This window comes from Podarcis gaigeae (genome assembly GCF_964106915.1).
Source record: "Podarcis gaigeae genome assembly, chromosome: 11".
NCBI classification, from domain to species: domain Eukaryota; kingdom Metazoa; phylum Chordata; class Lepidosauria; order Squamata; family Lacertidae; genus Podarcis; species Podarcis gaigeae.
Genome location: NC_139687.1, coordinates 50,058,298 through 50,082,613, shown reverse-complemented (window position 1 = coordinate 50,082,613; position 24,316 = coordinate 50,058,298). Strand labels below are relative to the sequence as shown.

At 43.3% G+C, this 24,316-nt stretch overlaps 1 protein-coding gene and 1 long non-coding RNA gene across 27 annotated transcripts in view; one reads left to right on the top strand and one right to left on the bottom strand.

Annotated features, from left to right (window-relative positions):
* The window catches only part of LOC310827210, a 73,319-nt gene that overhangs the window by 2,802 nt on the left and 46,201 nt on the right, over positions 1-24,316 (bottom strand). The window contains exon 4 of one of the 3 annotated variants that reach the window (XR_014556210.1): positions 3,642-6,654. The exons of 1 other annotated variant lie outside the window; for it this stretch is intronic. This is a non-coding gene — a long non-coding RNA (uncharacterized lncRNA). Of the gene's footprint in view, positions 1-3,641; positions 6,655-9,378; positions 10,959-24,316 lie in introns of those variants that run through there. One more of the 3 variants, XR_014556213.1, reaches the window with a different exon arrangement.
* Positions 1-24,316, top strand: part of NEDD4L (NEDD4 like E3 ubiquitin protein ligase) — a 257,321-nt gene that overhangs the window by 227,966 nt on the left and 5,039 nt on the right. For all 24 annotated transcript variants that reach the window (XM_083702600.1, XM_083702596.1, XM_083702595.1 and 21 more), the window contains 8 exons: positions 1,561-1,619; positions 7,205-7,270; positions 9,143-9,372; positions 12,303-12,424; positions 14,432-14,502; positions 17,216-17,311; positions 22,829-22,902; positions 24,130-24,190. In XM_083702600.1, coding sequence (XP_083558726.1) covers positions 1,561-1,619; positions 7,205-7,270; positions 9,143-9,372; positions 12,303-12,424; positions 14,432-14,502; positions 17,216-17,311; positions 22,829-22,902; positions 24,130-24,190 — 779 coding nt within the window. The remainder of the gene's footprint in view (positions 1-1,560; positions 1,620-7,204; positions 7,271-9,142; positions 9,373-12,302; positions 12,425-14,431; positions 14,503-17,215; positions 17,312-22,828; positions 22,903-24,129; positions 24,191-24,316) is intronic.

Here is a 24,316-nt window from a genome sequence, read left to right as displayed (position 1 = left end):
AAGGTTGGGAAACACTGGACTAGATGACTCTTATGGTCCCTTCCAACTCTACAATTCTGTGATTCCCCCTAGTTCAGTATTTCCAACTGCTTGCTTGTATTAGGACCCTCATGTCACCCTTTGGAAGGCTAGAAGGCCTTGAGCCTTAAGATGCTTCACAAACACAACAGGATGGCAAAAGGATATTAAGGAAAGCTTCTCCACTCTTTTACGCATAGGCTTGCAACAGAAATCAGCCTCGTCACACTGCACCCTGGCTTCGGTGTACCCCAAAACATACAAACACATTCCTTCTAAAGGGTTGCACAGACCTGTACACAGTCTTAACATGTGACACACACACCCAAATAAAAAACAGACACGGTCACCTTAGACACTGAGAGCACCCAAATATAAATGAAGTCTCTGCATTTCAGAGTCTTGATTGAAAGTCTATATGGGCTTGTGAGTTCTTCAGACATACGAGTTGACCTTGCCACCATCCTAAATGGCACTTTTCCCTCCAGGTTGGGGAGCCTAAGGACGTTGAGGAATGTTTCTCATATACACAGTGGTCAGACCACAAAATATAGTTGTGCTGAGAGACAGACAGAGAAAGAGATTTTGTATATATATATCCCTCAAAGGGATAAAAAAAAACCCTAAATTTTCTCTATGAGAGCAAGAGATGCCTTTATAATTTATGCCATAGGTTCTGAAATGCCTTTCTTCTTCACGAAACTGTTTCCCAACACATACAGCCCTCTTGTCTTCATCTAGTTTTCTCCTCAACAGTGCATATACCCCAATAGCTGCCTGCTCCAGGTTTTTTCCTTCTCTCTCTCTCTCTCTCTCTCTCTCTCTCTCTCTCTCCCCCTCCCTCTCTCCACTAGGATTGTCTCCCATGCCCTATGGAATAGCAGGACAGCTTTAAAAAACCTATAACTGAATTGATATTTTAAGGGTTCTGATTAAGTCTGCTCTGAATTTGACAGACAAACAAAATAAATTAAACAGGTTTAATTTCTAACCTTCTCCATTCTCTAGGGCTTTAAACATCCCACTCTTTTCCTCTAGCATTTCATTCCAGCAGTCCGTCCTTACATTTATCAGCTAGTGGGATAGCCCTAATGTCTATCCCGGAAGTAGATTTTAAATAAGTCATCCTCAGAGAAACAGAGAATCCATTTGCATTGTAAATTTAGTCAGGTGTTTGGAGCAGTTCATTAGTCTGCATTTTTGCATATCTAATCTGATCTGAGCACAAATTATAAATCCCTGGAAAGAGGGATTTATAATTTGTATATGTGATACTATAAAGTCTGTTAACTAATGAAGTGCTAGATTATAGATGGTATTTGCATTTTTGAATGGATGTTTCCCACTAAACAGTTGTGATGGGGGATTTAATGGATGGGGTGTACATAATTTCCCCCCTAACACTGCAGAATGTAGTTATAAAGAAATAGGCAAGAAGAGGAATGTTTTGTTTTTGTTTTGTTCTTGTTTTAAATCTCAGTTTGGATGTAAAAAGAATTCTGGAAGAGAACTCATGTTGTGGTTTCTCTTGTTAACTTACAGATAATAAAATTACCCAGTGGGAAGACCCCAGACTGCAGAATCCTGCTATTACTGGTCCAGTAAGTACTGAATGAAGAGTTTTGTATAAATTTGAGTTGAGGCATCTGTGATTGGCAGCTGTCACCCTGAGGATCATTGTGAGCAAAATAGTCCTGCTTGCTTTGAAGGAAAACTGCCCACCCACTTTTCTCATTATCAGCTCTTGGCTTCTTTTTCATCATTGGTTCATCAGCCCCAAAATCATATCAATACCTATTGATTCCACTACACACAAGCAATTCTGCTAGTGCAACAAGCCTTTTCTTCCGCTTCTCCAGTGCCGTCTGTGCTACCTGCAATTGGATTTTAAGGGTGTTGAGAGTTGCCCCCAAAACAGTGGGATGGGGTGGGGAGCAGAGGGAGAATTGTGCTATCTGTCAAGCTGCAAAGCTTGCACCGATGGAGCAATTGCCATTAAATTCTTCCTGGAGTTTCCAAAGCTACCTTGGGGTTAGCAGGTGAGAAATAGAGGTGGTGCTGTGCATGTCATCTGCATACTGGTGGCACTCCAGATGAAATGACCGAATGACTCCTTGCAGCAATTTTATACAGATACTTAGAAGCATGGAGGACAAGATGGAACCTTGAGGCATCCCATTGGCCACGAAATGGAGCAAAAAGCCCCCCAGCACCATGTTGTGAAGCCCATTCCCCCCAGAAAGGACCATTTCCATCACAACACTATGCCTCCAGCCCAGAGAGGAGGTGCAAATACCATAGTAAGTGGTATCAAACAGGGTTGTATTTTGCCTATTCATTCCCTAGTGTAAGAGTGACTCAAAAGCCAGACTGGAATAATAATAATAAATAAATGGTATTATCCAAGACTGCCTATAGACGTGAGAGAGCAGCCACCTTCTCCAATCCTTTCCTCAGAAAGAGGTAGTTTAGATACTTGCTGAAAATTATCCAAACTAGAACTATAGAAAAAAGCAGAGACATCACCTTGCCAACAAAGGTCCGTATAGTTAAAGCTATGGTTTTCCCAGTAGTGATGTAAGGAAGTGAGAGCTGGACGATAAAGAAGACTGATCGCCGAAGAATGGATGCTTTTGAATTATGGTGCTGGAGGAGACTCTTGAGAGTCCAACGGACTGCAAGAAGATCAAACTTATCCATTCTGAAGGAAATCAGCCCTGAGTGCTCACTGGAAGGACAGATCCTGAAGCTGAGACTCCAATACTTTGGCCACCTCCCTGGAAAAGACCCTGATGTTGGGAAAGATTGAGGGCACAAGGAGAAGGGGACAACAGAGGATGAGATGGTTGGACAGTGTTCTTGAAGCTACCAGCATGAGTTTGACCAAACTGCAGGAGGCAGTGGAAGACAGGAGGGCCTGGCGTGCTCTGGTCCATGGGGTTACGAAGAGTCGGACATGACTAAACGACTAAACAACAACAGAACTATAGAGTTGAAAAAGGACCCTGGTGGCGATCTTCCCACTTAATGTAGGAACCAACAATGCAGGGTGCAACCGCTCTGTCTGTGACAGGTGGCTGCCTAGCCTCTGCTTAAATACCTCCATCAAAGGAGAGCTTTCTGAAGTTGCCTGTTAAAGCAGGTTGGAACTTGACTTTTCGAACAGTGGCCAACTTCATCAGGGCAACTGGGAACAAGCATTGCACTCAAAAGATGCATTGGCAACCTCTGAGGTCTGGATGGAAAACCCAACTCTGCCTGATTTTAATAAACATGAAGAGCCAAGGATCCAGTTTGCAAGTGCTCAGATCCTCAGGCTACACGAGCTGGAAAGAATCCTCAGTAGCAGATGTCTGTAAAAGTGGACTGAACCTTCTGTTTATTTTATTCTAACTGCAATCATGTGCTCCCCACAGTCTTTGTTCTTTGTTTCTTGAGAGAGAGAGAGTGTGTGTATAACACGACCAGATGATATCCCGGCAGGATCTATCTGCTTCTAATATGAGTATACAGATAGATTGCACTGCCATGCCTAACTATATATAACAAATCCAGCAGTCAGAAGCTTGCAGAGCTTAAACCAAGGGAACTGGTTTCTTATCCCAAGCTTTTTTTTTTTTGGGGGGGGGGGGTGCAATTGTCTAGAAAGCATGAGGCAGGGTGGTGGATTTTTTCAATTTGTGGCAACTGTTAATCTTGTAAGTAATCGTAGTTTTTCTTTTTCAAAACAAATGCTCTGTGGCAGTTAATCAGTTGCTTGTCTTGAACCCCTAAATAGTTAGAATGATTGTGTGGGCAAGAGGACCCTTAATACTTCCAGCTGGGCAAGCTTTTTTAAAGTATTATTTTTTGGTCAGGTTTCTAGTCCCTGTGTATATGGGATATAGGATTGGTGAGAGCAGCCGTTAGGAAGATTTGGTTTTGGCCCTCTTCTGTTAGGATTCTGCTTCTCTATATTGTCTTGCTTGCTGATTGATTTATGGTGTTTAATTGTACTCTACTGTATATTTTGTTGCAATATGCTGTTCATTATATTTTGGGCCTTTGGGCTGAAGACCGGGATTTAAATAACAACAACATCCTCCCATCTTTCAGAGTCAACCTAAAACAGTTTTTAAAAAACAGACAAGGAATACTTAAAGGGTTGGGAAGAGGGGGTTATATTTGTCCTTGGCATAGAAGCAATTTTGCTTGGGTGCTGCTGACAGGCTGGTTGTGACAATTGCCGAGACAATGGATGTGATTATTTTGGTACCACATAAATGTTGGGTGGTGATGATGATGATGATCAGGTCAACAAATGTGTGTAACTGGTGTTTACTGATGGCACAGTGTCAGGATGCTGTTTCAAATCAGGCATAAAAGAAAACAGTCGAAGTTATGACAGTGGAGAACTTCCAACATTTGCTGTAATTCAAACTCACAAAATCTGAAGGAGCCAACTTCCTCTTGGCATCTTATCACACTATGGCTTCTTTGTAGAGTTCAAGAATGTCTTAATTCCTTCCCCCAAGAAAACCAATCCGTCCCCTGATTTAAAAAAATATTATTTCAGTTCCCTGAAGAGAAATTTTAACTTGGCAGTCGTACAGCCATTTTACCCACGTGAATATCCTTTGTCGATACTCATTTTATATTTGGGGACCTGGCATTTCTCTTTTAAAATGGCGGATTGTAGAGTGTGGCGCTTTGGTGAGTAAACATCTCCTTCCAAAAAGCGTTTCGTCTCCTGAGAAAACTGTGTTAGCAAGCCGATGGATGCTTCCAGCTTCATCAGGCCTGGAAGGGAGTCTGCCTCATCTGTGCTTCCTTCTGTTCTTCTGGATCGATGTCAGACCAGCTTTTCCTTCCCCAATCCAAGGCGATAAAACTTGTTTCCTAGTCCACAAGATGATTTTTAATCTTCATTAAAAAATAATCAGCATTTCCAAGGCAGCAGGAAATGTGCTCTTAACCCACCGCCACCCCAGTGCTATGAGTGAAGGAACACTTGACTATATTTCTTAATTTGGCATGCCTGATAAATAAGACCGGTTATTTTGGCACTAGAAAAATTTGGATTTGGAATACAGTAGTATACAGTGGTACCTCGGTTTACTAACTTAATCCGTTCCGGAAGTCCATTCTTAAACCGAAACCGTTCTTAAACCACGGTGCCCTTCCACTGTTCGGCTTCCATTCTTAGACTGAGTTAAAGTTCGCAAACCAGGACACTACTTCCGATTTTGCGGAGTTCATAAACCGAATAGTTCGTAAACAGGGCTGTTCTTAAACCGAGGTATCACTGTATTTATAATGGGGTGACAAGAGAGAATCTGTGGGAAAGGCCCAAACAGGCCAATGGTTTAAAAATAGATGCGTATTCCTTCAAATGTCTGGAATGTCCTACGGTTGTAATCGTAAACACATATTCTAGGAAGCGTTTAGTTGAATTCAGTAGGACTCCAGTTCCTGACACCTCTTTTTTTGACCACAATTTCCATTCTTGACTATATGGCCAGCTAGAGAAGTCCCATTATGTTGGGGTAATGACTTGGATCTCACCAGTGGGTTAGACCCGTATCTCCCTCCCAGGCCAACTTTGACAGGAAGGCAGCACAATCCCCCTGTCAGTCATCTGAAATCATGATGTCATGTGGATGTCAGCTATCAAAGTTCAAGGGAGGCCACTGTAAATAACTCATCAGCACAGGTGTTTTTCATGTTTTCCATTAAACAGCAGCCTAACAGCATCACAGTTTGCACCCATGCCTATGGAATGTAAGGCCTACAGAAATTACCTCCAAAAGGGTGGGGGGAGCCACCCTCTTCTATAGCCACACGTACAGATTCTGGACATCTTAATGTCGAGCTCTCTGTCCGTCTGGGCAACCTAGTCGCTAATCTTGCTTGAGCATTTTATTTCAGAAAATCTGCTCTTGGCTAGCAATCTGCAAACGTGTTAGCAAGACATCTTGCGAGCAGAATTTTGTCCCACTTACTAACCCAGATGCCACAGTCCCCTAATGTTGCCTTGACTAGTTACTTCAGGGCCGGACCACCCATGAGGCAAGGAGAAGCAGCTGCCTCAGGCAGCAGGATCCACAGGCGCAGCAGATCTGAGCTCCAAAGGATGCATTGCCTGCTGCTGCCATTGCCATGGCAACAGCCATGCTCCTTAATGGCCAGGCCTGCCACCTCCTCAGCACCTCCCCTGCCATTTCACCTCTGCAGAAACCTCTGCAGTGAATCGCAGGTACTGCTGTAACTCCTCGCACTGGTAGGGAGGAAATTCTGGGGGCTGCTGTTTGGGTCTCCAGGAGTCTGCATCTGCCTGGCATGATTCAAAGCAGCCCCCTCCCCAATATTCCCACTTCAACCACTGGGTAATATGATTCCCCCCCCCCCCAAGCTTGTTCCTGAAGTTGATATTCCCTCACCTTTTTGTTCCTAAAGTAGATTTTTATTCCATCCCCACTTGTTTCTGATGTAGATCTTTATTTGCCCCCTTCTTCCTTGGCGGGTGTTGCACCAATTTATAGTTTGCTTCAGGTACCAAAATGTCTTGGTCCACACTTGTTCATCTATGTAAGGGGTCAGCAAACTTTTCCAGCAGGGGGCCGGTCCACTGTCCCTCAGACCTTGCAGGGGGGCGGACTATATTTTGAAACAAAAAGTGAACGAATTCCTATGCCCCACAAATAACTCAGAGATGCATTTTACATAAAAGGACACATTCTACTCATGTAAAAACATGCTGATTCCCGGACTGTCCGCGGGTCGGATTTAGAAGATGCTAGGGCCGGATCTGAGCCCCAGGCCTTAGTTTGCCTACCCATGGTATATGTAGCGAACGAGGAGAGGACGTTCCAAGACAAAAATCCTCACTCAGCCACTGTCTCTCAGAGTGATCAATCTCACAGGATCCTTGTGAGGATAAAATTTCGGTGGATGGGGAGCCTTGCATGTCACTCTGCATTCCTTGCAGGAATAATGAGATAGAAGCAATAACAACCACCACCACAACAACAACAACCATGATCATGGGCTGCTGGAAGAAAAGCCATAGTTGTTGGCTAGGTTTGGGGTGAATGAATTGTGCAGGGCATGATACAGAAGGGGCAAAGGAAGGAGGTGGAAGCAAAGTGCCAGGGAACATCTTCCGTTGATGCTTCTTGCTAACATATAGCACTTGCCTTTTTTCCAGGCTGTTCCTTATTCCAGAGAATTTAAGCAGAAGTACGACTACTTCAGGAAGAAGCTAAAGAAACCGGTAAGTATGGTTGGAGCTGATAGTCTTTGGAGAGGGAATCATAGAAGCGTAGAGTTGGAAGGAACCAGGTGTACCAACTTGAATAAATTTTTTTTGAGGGGGGGTTGATGATGCGTGAAGTGGTGTGCAGGGAGCCAGGCAGTGGTGGCTGGACTTCACACACAGTCCTCTCTTTCCAGCAATATCCCAGTGCTTATCATGCAAACTTGCCCTTTCAGTTGTTCAATCATGGCAAAGGCTCCTGTTTCCAAAAAGGACGGGGTAGGGTGGAGGGTTCTGATCTCTTCACCATTTTTAATTGTTCTCTAAAATGTGGAGGGGAAGGAAAAGGGGGGGGGGTATTCTTCAGCCCTTCCCAATAAATACTCAAGCACACACACCCCACGCATCCCCCATAAGCATGGCTTCGGGGGGGGGGCACTTTCCTGTTTCGCCACCAGTGGCAAAATGGGAGTGGCCAACCCTGGAAGCATTGCCTAACAATTAGGATTCTCAAAATGCTGGTTCTGATCCAGCCCCGCAACTGTGCAATTAGATTTCCAAGTTTTCTTAAAGTGGAGTCTATAGCTCTGCACGTACCTGTGTGAGGTAGTTTCCCCCTTCCATTGAAATGAATGGGGATGGTTTGTGAACTGGAGAGAGATGCACACCTGAGCTTATGAGCCTCCACAGAATCATTGGGTAAGGTAGATAAACTGTAGTCCAAATTAAATGTTAACTACATTTAAGATATGAGGCGCGGGTGGCGCTTTGGGTTAAACCAGAGCCTAGGACTTGCCAATCAGAAGGTCAGTGGTTCGAATCCCTGTGACGGGGTGAGCTCCCGTTGCTCGGTCCCAGCTCCTGCCAACCTAGCACTTTGAAAGCACGTCAAAGTGCAAGTAGATAAATAGGTACTGCTCCAGCAGGAAGCTAAATGGTGTTTCCGTGCGCTGCTCTGGTTCGCCAGGAGCAGCTTAGTCATGCTGGCCACATGACTCAGAAGCTGTACGCCAGCTTCCTTGGCCAATAAAGCGAGATGAGCGCCGCAACCCCAGAGTCAGCCACGACTGGACCTAATGGTCAGGGGTCCCTTTACCTTTACATTTAAGATGTGTTGTTTGTAGCAGAACTTTAAATAGGATTTTGCCTATTATTTATATTTATCCTGGCTCTTTCCCAGTCCAGAACTCAAGACAACTTACATAAATTGGTTGCAAGTTAGACCTCCATCGAAATCAGTGTTTAAGGTTAACATATTACCAATTTTTAAAAATGTGATAATGATGTAGCTGAGGGACTTTTAGAATATTAGATACACATTTCCGGCACATGTTTACATACAGCAGGTGATAGCTATATGTGAACCCCCCACCCCACCGAAATCTTGTGATGAAGGGAGGTATATAAATTTAATAAATGGAAATAAACTAATAAACAAAATCATACTAAGATATCAGTGGGCTTACGTTACTCAGTGGGTCTCACCCAGAATCTCTGGCCCCATCTAGTGCAGGGAATCAGAGTAGGTGCACACTGAAATACCATATTAACTCAAATGTGAAATGTACAACATTTAGCATCGTGGACTGAACTATCCTTGTTGCTCAAAGCTAGCCCTGTTCCCAATTTTCAGCAAAAGATCCCTGGAACCTATAAAAATACTTCTTTTCATTCCTTACACTTTTCCCAGTCAATATTATATCAAAGGACTATATAATCAATGTGTTTTCAACCACCTCTAAATGGGCTGCGTTTGGCCACCATATATCATAGAAGAGGACATTGTGTCCGATTTTACGCTCTTAAGTGTTTTATCCCCTCTTATTGATACAAGCAGGGAATGATAAATGCATTCAACCCAGTGACTGAAATACTTTTCTCTCCCCAAAGGCTGATATACCAAACAGATTTGAGATGAAACTCCACAGAAATAACATTTTTGAAGAATCGTATAGAAGAATCATGTCGGTGAAGAGACCAGATGTGTTGAAAGCCAGGCTCTGGATAGAGTTTGAGTCGGAGAAGGGCCTTGACTATGGCGGTGTGGCCAGAGAATGGTTCTTCCTCTTGTCCAAAGAAATGTTCAATCCGTATTATGGCCTCTTTGAATATTCAGCAACGTAAGTTCATCATATACAAAGTGTTTTCCCTTTTATTGTCTTATAATTCAATACACTCGAAGACCTGCCAGAGAGTTTGGTTTATCTTTTCTATGTTTCAATGTGCATTTTTGTTTTTGTTCAAAAATAATTTGGTTATTGAGCTGAATATGAAGATGTATTGTACTATACTTGGAGCAGTTCACTTTACCAAAGATTGCTGCACATGATCGATCTCCCTTGACTTCCTCTGCTTTTCTTTGCCTGGGTAAATTAAGTAGCCTGATCTTAATCTGCTGGAAAGGTTTTCCTTCCCAGCCACAAGGAATTAATGGGGGCTGGCTCCTTGCACTGGACCTCACTTTGTACAGATAACGTGCATCCTGTGTGCATTTAACTTGTGTGCATTCAGCTTTATGCGCTTGGCAAAAAGAAGTTTAAAAATTAAAAGGGGGCAGAAAGGGGCAGGTGTCTGGAGAAAAAGACTTTGGGAATCCTATCTGCCATTGAGCCCAATGTTTTTAGACTACACAGGATTTTGGCTTTATGCGCTGCTCACGGAATGTAACCCAAGCCTAAGCTGAGAGTCACCATGAGTTGCTACTGCTAGATCAGGCACTCCCAAACTTGGCCCTCCAGATATTTTGGGACTACAATTCCCATCATCCCTGACCACTGGTCCTGTTAGCTAGGGATGATGGGAGTTGTAGTCCCAAAGCATCTGGAGGGCCGAGTTTGGGGATGCCTGTGATAGATGATCAAACAATTCTAAAGTGACACCTGGGGATGGAAGCCAAGTGTTAAAACACAGTTTAGGGGAGAAGGTGTAGAACAAAACATCCCAGTGTTTCTCATCAAGAGGGGTAGGGAGTGTATGCAAGTTTGCAGTACTGTTTATAGTTATCCTCTCGCAATGTTACAAAAAAAATTCCCTTTCACTTATTGGAATGGATATAATAATAATAATAATAATAATAATAATAATAATAATAATTGGAAGCAGCTGATAAATGAATGGATGGATAAATACATTTTTAAAAAAATTATTGAAAGACAGCTTGTGGGTGTGGAGAGCTGAGACCAGTGGTTCAGCCAGCATTTGATTTGGTGCTATTCATATTTGTATTTTCACCCAATGGCTGTTTTTTCTGTTCCACCCATCTATACCTTTATTGTTGTTGTTAGTTTGTTGAATTTGTATATCACCCTTCACCCGACGATCCCAGCGCAGTTCACAACAGAAAACAGAAAAATACAAAATGAGAATACAAAATACATAATAAAAACGGGACAGTATTTCCCCTCCCACAAATACATAGAATATGAATCGGCCGAATTCCTGATTGAAGACCTTTAGTTTTCATTCCTTTTATAACTCTTCCCCACTCATGAGACAAAAAAGAAAAAACCAAATGTAAAGATAGAACCATAAAAACTACGTTCCTATCCAGAGATGATACCTGGACATATATACAAGGCCTTGCTTAGCTAAGTAGCCAGAGGAAGAGGAATGGTCATAACTGAAGGATGGAAAGCATGCTTGGCTTGCAGAAGGTCCCTCATTCTGTTGTTGGCATCTGCAGTTCACAGGATCTCAGGTAGCAGTGCTGTAAAAAGACGTCTCAATAACATCATGGCATTAAAAACAGGAGTGCTTCACATTTATGTCAGTTGTTAACTTCCCTTTACCAAAGGTAATATGAGGGAACCTTAATTATAATTGCTCCCTCTCTTTGGTTTCACACATTCTAAATCATTCTAGGTCAGTTAATTCCATGTCCCGCCTTACAGTTAACTCTAAAAAGATTGCTTAAAAGATGGAATAATTGATTACAGAAAACACTTGCCATGCAGGGCGTCAATACCTGTATCACTTCGCTTTATGGGTTCAGTACGCTGAGACAATGGATTAATAGGAGTGTCTGTATTTATCACACTGATTTCCTTTCACTGGCTGTGGGCTCCAAATGAGGCCAGGGCCTCAGAAATGGTTAGAAAGGGAAGCAGCAATGGTATAAACTATTTTCCTCCTTTAGCACCGCTGACCCTGTTTCTTCACGGAAATCTTCCCTTAGAAATAGCAGTGCTTTTACAAGGTCTTAAGAGATGCAGGAGCTCTTAAGGTTTTCTTGCACCAGGCAGAGAAGGGCCCCTTTTTCTAGGTCAGAAGGGGTCTTTCTCCCCTTGCTCTTCCATCTCACAGCAGCGCTGCAGCAGGAGGAGACAAACTTCTCCTAGCTCAACGCTGTTATGGGGGGAGAGAAAAAGCAGTGTGGGTTTCTGCAGGCAGTGACTGTGTGTGGAGGGGTCATTTTGGCCAAGCTCCCTTTGGCTACTCCTTCCTCACATGTAGCCTTCAGAGGGGTGGTCAGCTTTCAGTGTGGCCCTCGGGCAGAAAAATAATATACACACCTTCTCTGGTGGGTGAATAATGGAAATATTCCCAGTTCATGCTGGGATAGCTGGGTCAATCTGCTGCAGCAAACTCAAAGAGGATTAACCATTAACTTGTGCGCCATAAATTTCCATGGACTTCTGCCTTCTTCATCAAACACATGAAGTGTGTACGCACAGAGAGAGGGGGGGAAAGAGGCTGAAAAGACACTGAAATGTAAGAATGCATAGCCTACAGTAACATAAAGAAAACTCAACATGTATAAAATATCAGTACAGTTACTGCACATAGCAGCGGGATCTTGCTTGTTTATCTCATCTGCACCAGAAAAGTGACTGTACACACAATAAACCAGTTGGTCTTTAAGGTGTCACACAATGCTCCTGTCTATTAGCTTGATATGGGAGCAAGTATTTGGATAGCTTGCATGTTCCCTGTGTGTGTATCAAATAAGCTACATCTCTGAAGGAATGTTGTGCCGCTTGGCAAAAAGCGAAAGCCAGCCAGATGTGATGCCGATTTCTTATATCCTTTTCTTCTTCTTTTTTAAATTAAGGGACAACTATACTCTGCAGATCAATCCTAATTCAGGTCTTTGTAATGAAGACCATTTGTCTTACTTCACCTTTATTGGACGAGTTGCTGGGCTGGCAGTGTTCCATGGGAAGCTTTTAGATGGTGAGTAATATACAAGATTGTGACTGTAGAAGTAATTCATAACATGGATTAAATGCTATGATGCCCTCTCGCTGTTTTATGGCCATTCTGCTTAACACTGGCTTTTTCATGGAGCAAAATAAAATGAGCAATGTAAATAGTTCAGAGGTTCTGCTGAGTAGCAATATCTTTCCTCCATATAAACGCCTTGGGAAAAGCAAAGAATTTATTAAGGTAGTGCTGCAAAAGCAGCAGCTTTGTAAAACGCCATATCAAAATGGTGTCACCTTTAAAAAATCTGTTGTTTATTTCTGCAGCGCAGCTGATAACAAACCAAGCTAAATTTCTCCTGTTCCAGAGCGGCTTTCACAGGGGTAGTACAGGTCTCAGCAAGGGAAACTAAAAACCTGCAGTTGGGTGTAACCATATGTACCTTTCCCCTTTGGAAACTGCCATCGGTCTGGTTTGCACCTCTTAATAAGCCAAAATATGGCTTACTGAGATGGTGCACACAGAGGAGTTTGCAGCTCCTCAATGATCTTCTTAACCCATGGGTAGAAAAACTAAGGCCCAGGGGCCGGATCTGGCCCAATCACCTTCAAGACCTGGCCAACGGGTGGTCCGGGAATCAGCGTGTTTTTACATGAGTAGAATGTGTCTTTTTATTTAAAGTGCATCTCTGGGTTATTTGTGGGTCATAAGAATTTGTTCATTTCCCTCCCCCCCCCCCAAAAAAAATATATAGTCTGGCCCCCCACATGGTCTGAGGGACAGTGGACCGGCTCCCAGCTGAAAAAGTTTGCTGACCCTTGTTCTTAACCCCTGTATGTAGCATTTCATAGTGGTATGCACTTCGTGCATCGAATGGCGCAATCACTCAAACATGCACATTTACACCCAAAATCTTTAATCCAACATCTTAGATCAAGGAACGAAAGTGCTTACTCACTGCAGACTAAAGCAAAGCTGCAGTTACGCAAAACCTTGCTAGGATATAAACCGATGTTTTAACTTTGCTTTCTGAAGAGCTGTGTAAGTTATGTAGGTTTGGTGACTCTCTGTTCCACCAGTCTCCATCTTCTCCTTCCCCTGTGCAGCAGTGCTGGCAAGCTTTGGGCGTGTGGCCATGGGGCCCTGCCCCTCCTCCAACCTGCCTTTCCCAGAGATGCAAAAGGGCTTCCTTCCCACACGGCTATTGTTTGCCATTTGGGACCCCCTCCCAGGCAGCAGGCTGCTGCTGTTGCCACGTTAAGACACAGGAACCCCCAAAGTGCAGTGCCCAGGGTCCAGTATACCTGAAGGAGCGTCTCCACCCCCATCGTTCAGCCCAGACACTGAGGTCCAGCTCTGAGGGCCTTCTGGCAGTTCCCTCGCTGCGAGAAGCTAAGTTACAGGGAACCTGGCAGAGGGCCTTCTCGGTAGTGGCGCCCGCCCTGTGGAACACCCTCCCACCAGATGTCAAAGAGTAAAACAACTACCTGATATTTAGAAGACACCTGAAGGCAGCCCTGTTTAGGAAAGCTTTTAATGTTTAATAGACTATTGTATTTTAATATTCTGTTGGAAGCCGCCCAGAGTGGCTGGGGAAACCCAGCCAGATGGGCGGAGTATAAATAATAAATTGTTGTTGTTGTTGCTGCTGCTGCTCCGATTCACATGCACACACCCAGGACTGCCCTGAGGAGAGCAACACTCTTGATCAGGATTCTACCTAAGGATTAGAGGGATCAAGTGCCTGTGTCCCATTGCTCTTGGCTTCACTTCAAGTTATCGGCTCGTTCAGTGGGTTGTTAATCCCTGCTAAATGTCCAGCGTTGAATATACTGCCCCTTCAGCTGATGGGTGTGTTGTTTTTTCCCTCGACAGTCTGCTGTCGTATTTTTGTCTTGCTTCTCTTTCTCCCCAGTTCCGCTGGCAGCTTTGCTATGCCTGCCTTGTCTAGATATTTGAAAACGCCCCTTTCTTTTATATATTGCTCCAGAGAGAGGCTACCATTTTAAATTAAACTTTGTAACTTTGCCTGTTCAGGTTTCTTCATTAGACCTTTCTACAAGATGATGCTGGGAAAGCCAATAACCCTGAAAGACATGGAGTCCGTGGTAAGTGGAAAGCTTATTAGTGTTTTCATTTATGTGCGTTTCCCCATCTCTGGGGAAATTATTAAATGTCAATACTTCCTGGAAGCTTCACAGTTTGAGGCACAAGGGTAGTATTTTTGAGGTTCAGGACAAATGTGCTCCTTAGCTTTTGTTCTTTCTCTGTCTCCAGTGAGGTGTTCCTTTGCCTGACAAGGTAGCAATGGGAAGCCCTTAATGCAATTAAATTCAACAGGAAAAGATTTATGCAATATTTTTTTGCTCAGTACATTCGAATGTGCAAGCGCTCCCTGTAAAACCCGCAGCCTTTCCAGACAAACTGCAAGCCGCTGCAAAGATTTGCTCCTGGCTTACTGCCCACGGCTTTTCTGGGCGAGACAGATCGTGATTCCTGGTTCACACCTAATGCCAAGCCAAACAATGACTTTGCTATTGGCATCGAAGCAGCAGCAGGACCAGGGTGGGAGGCAAAGCAGCCACACACTTAAACTCTGCTTTGGTTTTGCATTACATGCCAAGGTGATACACATGGACTGGAGAAGCCTGGGTTCAAATTCTCACCCACTGGTACTGAGAGGTCTGCCTAACCTACCTCCTAAGGACGCAGGTGGTGCTGTGGGTTAAACCACAGAGCCTAGGACTTGCCGATCAGAAGGTCGGTGGTTCGAATCCCCACGACGGGGTGAGCTCCTGTTGCTCGGTCCCAGCTCCTGCCAACCTAGCAGTTAAAAAACACGTCAAGTGCAAGTAGATAAATAGGTACCGCTCTGGCAGGAAGGTAAACAGCGTTTCCGTGCGCTGCTCTGGTTTGCCAGAAGCGGCTTAGTCATGCTGGCTACATGACCTGGAAGCTGTACGTCGACTCCCTCGGCCAGTAAAGCGAGAGGAACGCCGCAACCCCAGAGTCGGCCACGACTGGACCTAATGGTCAGGGGTCCCTTTACCTTTAACCTACCTCATAGGATTATTGAGAGGAAACCCAGCTTGGGGGGGGGGGATGATTTAAATCCTACTTTTTAATCTTCTAAGCTGTCCAGAGTGCTGCTTTTGGGCCAGAATTTGGAATATAAATGTGTCAATTAATAAATAAGCCATACCTTCTTGGGTGAAAGGCTAGGAGCGTGGTTATAGCTCTAACCCCGTGATTGAAGCATGCTGGTGATAACACCAAGGTTACAGGTTCGATCCCCCTATGAGACAGCTGCATTTACCTATATTGCAGGGGGTTGGACTAGATTAGCCTCTGGGGGGGTGTCTCTTCCAACTCTACAATTCTGTGATTCTGTGTGTGCTTATTAATTGACAATGGACATAAAGTGAATGTGCATTTAGATATTTATCTGAATGCGCACCTAGGTGAGGATGCAACCTCTGCGCACTCTGTGATGCTCACTTCCAATATGCATTCTAATGCCATTCCCCACTCACATTTTTGTGCAACTAGTTACCTTGTTTATATGGAACATAAATCCAGGTCAAAAGGAAATGATGGACCATCCAAATCTCTGTACATACAATGCTTAAGGACAACTTGTACATACCTATAGAAGGCTGGTGCAATGTACCAAGTTATTCATTTCGTACCCAAAATAATTCCTGCTGCTCTGTGGGACATCTTTGGGAGAAGAAAAGCCTAAGGAATAAACCCTACACAAATCCAGAGCTGAGTCCCTAAGACGGTTGGATGGTGTCCTGTACACCTCTTTCTGTCAACTCCTGTAGCCAGACGGGTGCCAAACATCTTGCTCTGCTTTTCTTTGGACTATATCAGTGAGGCTGAGAGGAGGGTCTTGTCATCTGGGTAGACCAGGACCTCCATACACACTGCCCAGGCTTGCACCCCGGGGAGGTCATTTTGTTGCTGCTAACACAGCAAAAACAGCATGGGAGGCTGTAGAATTACCAGCCAACAACCCCAAAGAATGCATGCACAGAGCAGAAAGGCCCCTGATTCAGATATTAATGGATCAGGACAAAAGAACAAAAACAAAACAGTGAGTGGTGTATGCCAGTATTTTTATTCTTGTCGTGTTACCTCATATAGGTTTGTACTGAATTGTGTTCCTTGCATTTGAAAGGAGGCTCTTTGATCCAGCAAAGGCTTTCATCAGTGGAACAGCGCAAGAGGCGATTTTTGCCTATTTCCCCCTCCTTCTGGCACTTTCCTCTCCTGTTCCAAAGGGTCCTTTAACCCACTGGAGGTGGAAAAGGGGGAGACGGGCGACTGCATGAAGCAAAATCCAGCAAAAAGTGCCTCTCCCCCTGTTCTCTGATGGAAACCCCTGCTGGATCAAAGAGCTCTCCATCAACACACAGGACACCACTGGATCCCTCCATAGTATAAACCCTTTGCTGGCCACGCCAACTGTAAATTAAAAACAACAATGTGAGTAATGGCAAACCAAGGCAGAATAAACACACATTTTAAAAATAACAACAAGGTATCAGAATAACTAATAGGATCAAAAAGCTGTTTCTGCGCTAGCTGAGAGATGCTGGAAGCTTCAGATTATCAATCCTGTCTGCCAGAAGTTGCAGTTGCCATAATAAAAGCCCAGCAGTGATTCGCAGCACTCATATTTTCACTTGTTGTGAGACATTTCCAGAAACCGCAGTTATTTATTTTGTTATTTTTCTTACCCACGAATTGCTGTAAAGTCTTTTGCTGTCTTTTGGGGGGAAAATGATTAATGGGAACCGCTACCATTACTTATAGGACAGTGAATATTACAACTCCTTGAAATGGATCCTGGAAAACGACCCCACAGAGCTGGATCTCATGTTTTGCATAGATGAAGAAAACTTTGGGCAGGTATGTGAGAGTTTGTTCCAATTACTGCATTTGTTCTTTTGAGATGTTGGCCTGTGGTATGTATTCAGCATCACATAAGAGCCATTGAAGAGCATGCCTCACCCCAGAGATGGAGAACCAGATGTGTGACAATGGCCTCAATGTGTAAACTCGAGGCTGATAATATCAGTAGCGATTTTCAGGAGAACATTTAAAAACTGCCAGCCAGAAGATACTTCACAATTCCTCAGTGACCACCGTTGCAGTTGGTTAAGACTGTTGATGGGCTCCCAAATGAGACAATGTGCAGTCCTTATTGGGGAAAGAAGTTAGGATTGCAACCAAGAGAAAATGCTTTCATCTTGGCATCTGAGAATGGCAAAGCATCTTCCAGATTTTCCTTTTGTAGAAGACCAGAATGAATAATGGGTGTGTAGCAAGTCGAATGGTTTTGTATTACTTTTGCCTTGCTTTGGCACTGCATTTTCCAAATAATGAATGTCTTCTAGTGCCTTCAAGATAGCGTCAGATTTTTTTCAAAGGGTTCCAAGAACTAAGCACAGCAATCTCAAGAAAATGTTGCTTTCGGGTGGAGTAGACTTCAGCAGAAATGCAGCCAGTCCAAAGTATTGTTGGAGGCCCCTGTTCCAGTGTGGGGACGATATATAGAAATGATGTGTCTGCATAGTGAGGATGACTAATGTCGTCCCATGAGCTTCTGGTTGGCCCCTGTGAGAACAGAAGCAGTAGTACTAGTTGAGCCATGGCCTGATCCAGCCAGGGATGTTCTTGTGTTCTTATGGCAGAAGCGACATACTTTGCTGTCTTGTGTCAAGAAAGGTTTAGAAGCCCTGATTCCTATACCCATACTGTGTGGTTGAGGTCTTGGTTTGTTCAGTTCACCAGGTTCTTGATAATGGAAATCTATTATTTTATATTTGACTTTCAGTGTTTTAAAAGTTAAAACAGCAATTCTGAATATTTAAATCTGAGTTTTCCCCCATCATGATTCAGACAACCATAACATAACATAGTGCATTCGAAGTCTGTGTTTGCTTGCTTTTTGCTTCAGCTTCAACAGTTTCTCATTTTACTTTCTTACCACCGGGGAGCTGAGAGCTTCGCACAAAGGGATTCTTGTCGAGAGAAGCGATGTGCAATTTAGGAGACAAAAGTCATAATAACTTGTAAAGGTTTTGCAAAATTAGAACTGTGTTGTCGGGTGCAATAGTTGCGGCGGTGTACACAGTACAATGACTATACAATGAGTTGAATAGTCTACAACTCATTCACTCCAGAAAAATTCAGCTGGCTTTAATGCAGAACTAATTTGAAGTAAATAGGTTGTGAATTGCAATCGCCTGCATGTCTTGGGCAGGTGCATTATAGGAGACCTAGTGAAATGTACCCTCAAACGTGGCCTTAAAGATGGTTTGCTGCTACCTGAGCAGTTGCTTGCCACACCTTCCTAATTACCGTATTTTTCCGTGTATAGGCTTTTCCCCTAAAAAAAATGTCAAAAATTGGGGGGTGTCTTATACATGGGGGTGTCTTATAGATGGAAAAACATGATACTCTCTAGCATTACCCTCCTTTCTTTCTTTTCCATTGGCCTGAGAAGATGGACAGAGACACAAGATAATTGGAATCTGTCCTTGGCTCTCCTATGTGTCATCGTCCTTTTCCCTTTCTGCTTAAAGAAACGCTCTTTCAAACGTCTCATTTGTTCTGTCTTTGCTGCTGTTCTGGGGCTTTGATTCTTGCATGTGGTTTCTCCAGGCTAATTATTGCTAAACATTTGCCCCATTAGGCTTTGCTTTCTTTCAGTCTGCTGCTTCCTCTTTAATTATCTGTAAATTTTTGCACATCGTTTGTCTTTCATGTTTTTTAAGTGGCTCTTGCGTTGGGGGAGGGGGTAATAATAATGAATGAGTTAGGAGGAGTGCGTGGCATTGGTGCTCAGGTTTATTCTAAGCTTTTTGCCATGTGGTGTTCCTCCTCTTCGCAGACAATGTTCTGGTAGCAAGTGTTCATACAGGCAGTACCCAAATATATTTGGGGGGTTGATATTCTTTTAGAAACCAATCCATGTGTTCTTCTTCATTCTAATACATTTGACATTCTGTTCTATCCATTTTGACCATGCATTTGGGTGTGCGAGAGAGCACCCCTTTTTTTTGTTTGCGGGGTGGTTGCCAATTTTAAAGATTTCCACCGAGTGTTTAAACTCCAAACATTGCTGCCATGCAATCTCCATTCATTTCAAGAGGTTATAGTACTGCAGCCTTGACACCAGTGTGGTGTCGCAACTAGAGTGTTGGACTGAGAGTTAGGAGACACGGGTTCGAATCTCCGCTCTTCTATGCAGCTTGCATGGGGGGCCAATCATTTTCTCTCAGCCTAACAGACCTCATAAGGTTTTTTGTGAGGATAAACCCGGGGGGGGGGGAGAGGATACAGTGCACCCACCTTGATCTCCTTGGAGGAAATGTGAGCTGTCAATGTCACAACTAAATAATAAATAAAAGAAAAAGTTATCCCAAAGCTGGGTAAGCCCTCAATTGTCGCTTTGCACAGGTGAGGCAGGCAATAAATAAAGTGAGAGTGGGTTTCCTCCACTCTCCTCCATTTGTTTATTTATTTCTCTCCCCCCCCCCAAAATGCAAAACTACAATTGTGTTAGCAAAATAAACATAAAATGTGAGTTACCTGTACAGTGCTAGGATTCTGGCATCCAAACACCACTATAGATTAGCCAGTTTTGGAAAGGTTACAGAGTGCCACCAATAGGTACCAGAAGTGACCATCGTTTCCTACATATGTAGGACATATGTATCACAACATTAATATGAGCATGACATAGAAATTCCCAACTGTTAATGTGATGAAAACACAATTTACCCAATGTTTCATGAGTGGGAGGGGTATTCCTCCTCCTGGCCATTACCAATATCAAAGTATGATTCATCATAGAGCACGCTGCATGAATATATCCCAAGTTTTTAGGAGGACATGAGTGCTTTGCTTCCGCTATAGATGAAAGGAGGCTCATCTGTTTCTCCCTTCACTTTTGTCACACTTGATCTAGTCTAAATGCCCGTCTGAATTTGTATCAGGCCATCCAGGAATTGCAAATCATTGTGGGGTTTTTCTGGATTCAGCATTCTGCAGCTCGGAATAACTAGGTTATCAACTTTAGATCACTCCTTTGTGCTTCCTATAATGTAAATATTGCAAGACGTTCTCTAGTTTAATGTTCTCTTTTCTCTGATTCTACTTTGGAATTATTATGCTGAAGCAATGTGTAGCCGAAAGGAAAATCAGCACTAGCCTTGCGGGAAAGATATATGAGCAACAACTAATTTGGTTAATGGGTTTTCCCTTTAAAAGCGATATGGATTTTCCCCCCCAAAAATTAAGTGTTGCTGGTAAAGAGTGCCAAGCACATTCCTCTATAAAAATTACTCCAAATCATTAAGTATGAAGTATATATTTCATCTTGGAAACATCCTTAAGGCTCATTTCATGTGTTTATTTATCTGATGATCTCAAGGTGGTTCACAACATAAAAACACAAAATATGTAATAAAAACAAGAACAAGAACAAACCACACCCACAGACACAATTAAAAGAACATAGAATGTTAATCCGCCAAAGGCCTGGTTAAAGAGAAACGTTTTTGCTTGGTACATAGAAATATGTAATGAAAGGGGACATTTTTCAGACGGAGGACCACATTCTTTCAAGAGAGACCTTCTGAGGGTGATCTGGAGGCCAAGGTCAGGAGGAACAGATGCAATTCTTAACCTTTGTCCAGTAGGCTATATCTCAGCCGTGCAAAATTCAAAAGGCTTCTTATCCACAAGCAAGCAAGCAACCAACACATATCGCCATCTTCTATGCAGGAAACCAAGAGGAATTTTCACAGTTGGAAGGGCACATTCCAACTAGGTAGAATCTAGGGCTGGGCAATATCTAGTTTTCAATATCGCAATATATCACCAGCTAAACATTGCTATATACGGATATATCACAATGTCGGGAATGAGGATGGAGCCACGTTGAGGCATTGGCTGGCCTCCCAGTTTTCCCCACATTGTGATTTTTACATAGGGCACACATGCGCGCGCACACATCATGGTTTGCAATATATTGCCAGGTCAAAAATTATGAAACCATCATCACAATATGGACTTCAAACCGGTTTTGGACGATATATTGATATATCACCCAGCCCTAGTAGAAGCACTCAAGGAGAGCTAGCAATGGGTATAGCATGGGGAGAGTCTCAAGTCCCAGACTGAAAGGGGGGGCAGTATTTGTCCACCAGGCCTGAGGTCCCCCATCCCTGTGTTACACAGTGGCAAACTCAGGTTTGCCATCCGATGCATATTCCAACATGTGAGCTGCAGTCCATCTCAGCTGCCCGGCAAACATTCACCGGTCTTATTCAAATTTTTGCAAACACATTTTCCCATATGCGTGTCTTCAAGCAGAGGTAGATAACATGGTGCCCTCCAAGGTGTTGTTAGATTCCCATCAGTCCCAGCTGATCACCATTGGTCACGTTGGACCAGTGGACCGAGCTTGTAGTCCAACAATATCTAGAGGGCACACTGTTGAAGAAGTGTTTGGATTTGATATCCCACTTTATCACTACCCAAAGGAGTCTCAAAGCGGCTAACATTCCCTTCTTCCCCCACAACAAACACTCTGTGAGGTGAGTGGGGCTGAGAGACTTCAGAGAAGTGTGACTGGCCCAAGGTCACCCAGCAGCTGCATGTGGAGGAGCGGGGAAGCGAACCCGGTTCACCAGATTACGAGTCCACCGCTCTTAACCACTACACCACACCTGTGTGATATATCTAAAATGTAATGTGTGAAATGGATCTCCCACTGCCTGCATTATATTATGTAAACTTCTTGAACGGAGAATCTGTCTTTTCCTCCCTAACGTTCGTTACTCTGCAAGGCTGCCAGGTATATATTGGTGGGAATAAATAGATAGGCTCCTAGACACAAGGCAGGTCCCTTTGACAGCAGGAGGCCTCACGATCACTAAATGGGGATTTATTTATTTATGGGATGCTCGAGCCGTTCTGCAAGAGCTAATTCCATGGGTACCGTTGATGCTTTTTATCCTGGGACCATTAGAGAGCAGCTGTGTTGAGTCTTCTGAAGAGATGCCAAACAGCACATGAAGAGGCATCCCTAAAGCTGCCATCCAAGTCCCTGCTGAACACTATCAAATTCTTTATAACTGAGCAGATGATATGCCAATCTGCTTTCCCTTGAATTTGCTAATGAAATCGTGGTGCTGAATTCTGATTTATCCATTACTTCATCCATTTGTCCTCCTCGAGGTCATCCTTAAGCATAAATCATTTTGACCAGCAAAACACAACCCTCCATGGGCATTAAAAATTCAGAGAGCTTGTTCATTAAAATGTAATAAATTTGTGCCTGAAAGCTGTAGCAATACTTTTTTACAGACATCTCCTTGTAGCTAATGCATTTTTGTTTTGTTTTGTTTACAGACATATCAAGTTGACTTAAAGCCGAATGGATCAGAAATCACGGTCACAAATGAAAACAAAAGGGAATACATTGAGTATGTATGTGTGTGTGTCTATGTACTCAATATGGTGTTTAACAGCCCTAGCAGTTTAGCTATTCAAACTGGACTTCAAAGATAATAATAATAATAATAATAATAATAATAATAATAATAATAATAATTTATTTATACCCCACCCATCTGGCTGAGTTTCCCCAGCTACTCTGGGTGGCTTCCAATCCAGTGTTAAAAACAAAACAGCATTAAATATTAAAAACTTCCCTAAACAGGGCTGCCTTCAGATGTCTTTTAAGATAAGATAGCTGCTGCTTTCCTTGACATCTGGTGGGAGGGCATTCCACAGGACGGGCGCCACTACCAAGAAGGCCCTCTGCCCGGTTCCCTACCTCACTTCTCGCAATGAGGGAACTGCCAGAAGGCCCTTGGCGCTGGATCTCAGTGTCCAGGCAGAATGATGGGGGTGGAGATGACTTCACTAGAAGCCATTCCCAGATTAAAACCCATTTTTTCTTTTAAAATAAAAAGCAACCAATGGGAGATGTATGGAGGAGCAGAAGAAAAGTTTTTACGGGAAAATCAGCTCTTTTTTGTGGAGTAGCGGCCAGCTAGCCGCACTCCAGATTGAAGCCTTCCAAAATGGAAAAGAATGACCCTGAACTCTGCATAACATCTTGTTTGGTCCTTCCTCTGAAATACAGGCATGTTAAATGAAGGGAGGCACCAAATTCCCAATGGGTTTTGTTTTTTTTTTTTTTTTGATGGAGAGATTAATCTTCTTTCAGCCGAATAATGGTAAAACAGACTACAATCTCCATAGGAACCGCAAGATTAACTTCATGCCATCTCTGCATGGCATACCTCTTAATATGGAAAGGGCATATCTGAAGCACTTTGAAGCATGTGCACACAAAGTTATTTAAGTGTCAGGCTGTAAAGTGAAACAGAGTTTCCTTTGAATTACTCTTTTATGCTCATCAGTAAATTTCCTCCTCCACCATCTCATTGGTTTCCCAAAGGAAATCTGAGAAATTAATGAAGAGACACACATATTCATGAGCTCAGCAAATGATATCGGAGCTGCAGCTGGAATGGGGAGGATTGTGTTTGCCTCATTTGTTCTGTTTACATTTTTTTCTTAGTTTGACGAAAGATTACTGGAGCCGTAAATGGGAAGGCAGAAAAGCATTAGGGTAGTTAAGATATTTAAACAATCTCTCTTATTCCTCCTAATGAAAGTGCCATTTCTCTTTGTGTATGCAGCTTAGTCATCCAGTGGAGGTTTGTCAACCGGGTTCAGAAGCAAATGAATGCATTTCTGGAGGTAAGTTCCTTCAAGTAAACCTCCTTCTGTTTTGCTGTGTGGTCTGCATTTATCAGAGTCGGGCAGCCAGACTTTGGTGGCCTTCAGATAAGCAGCAAAGTATGCCAGAGATAGAGCACAGAAAGC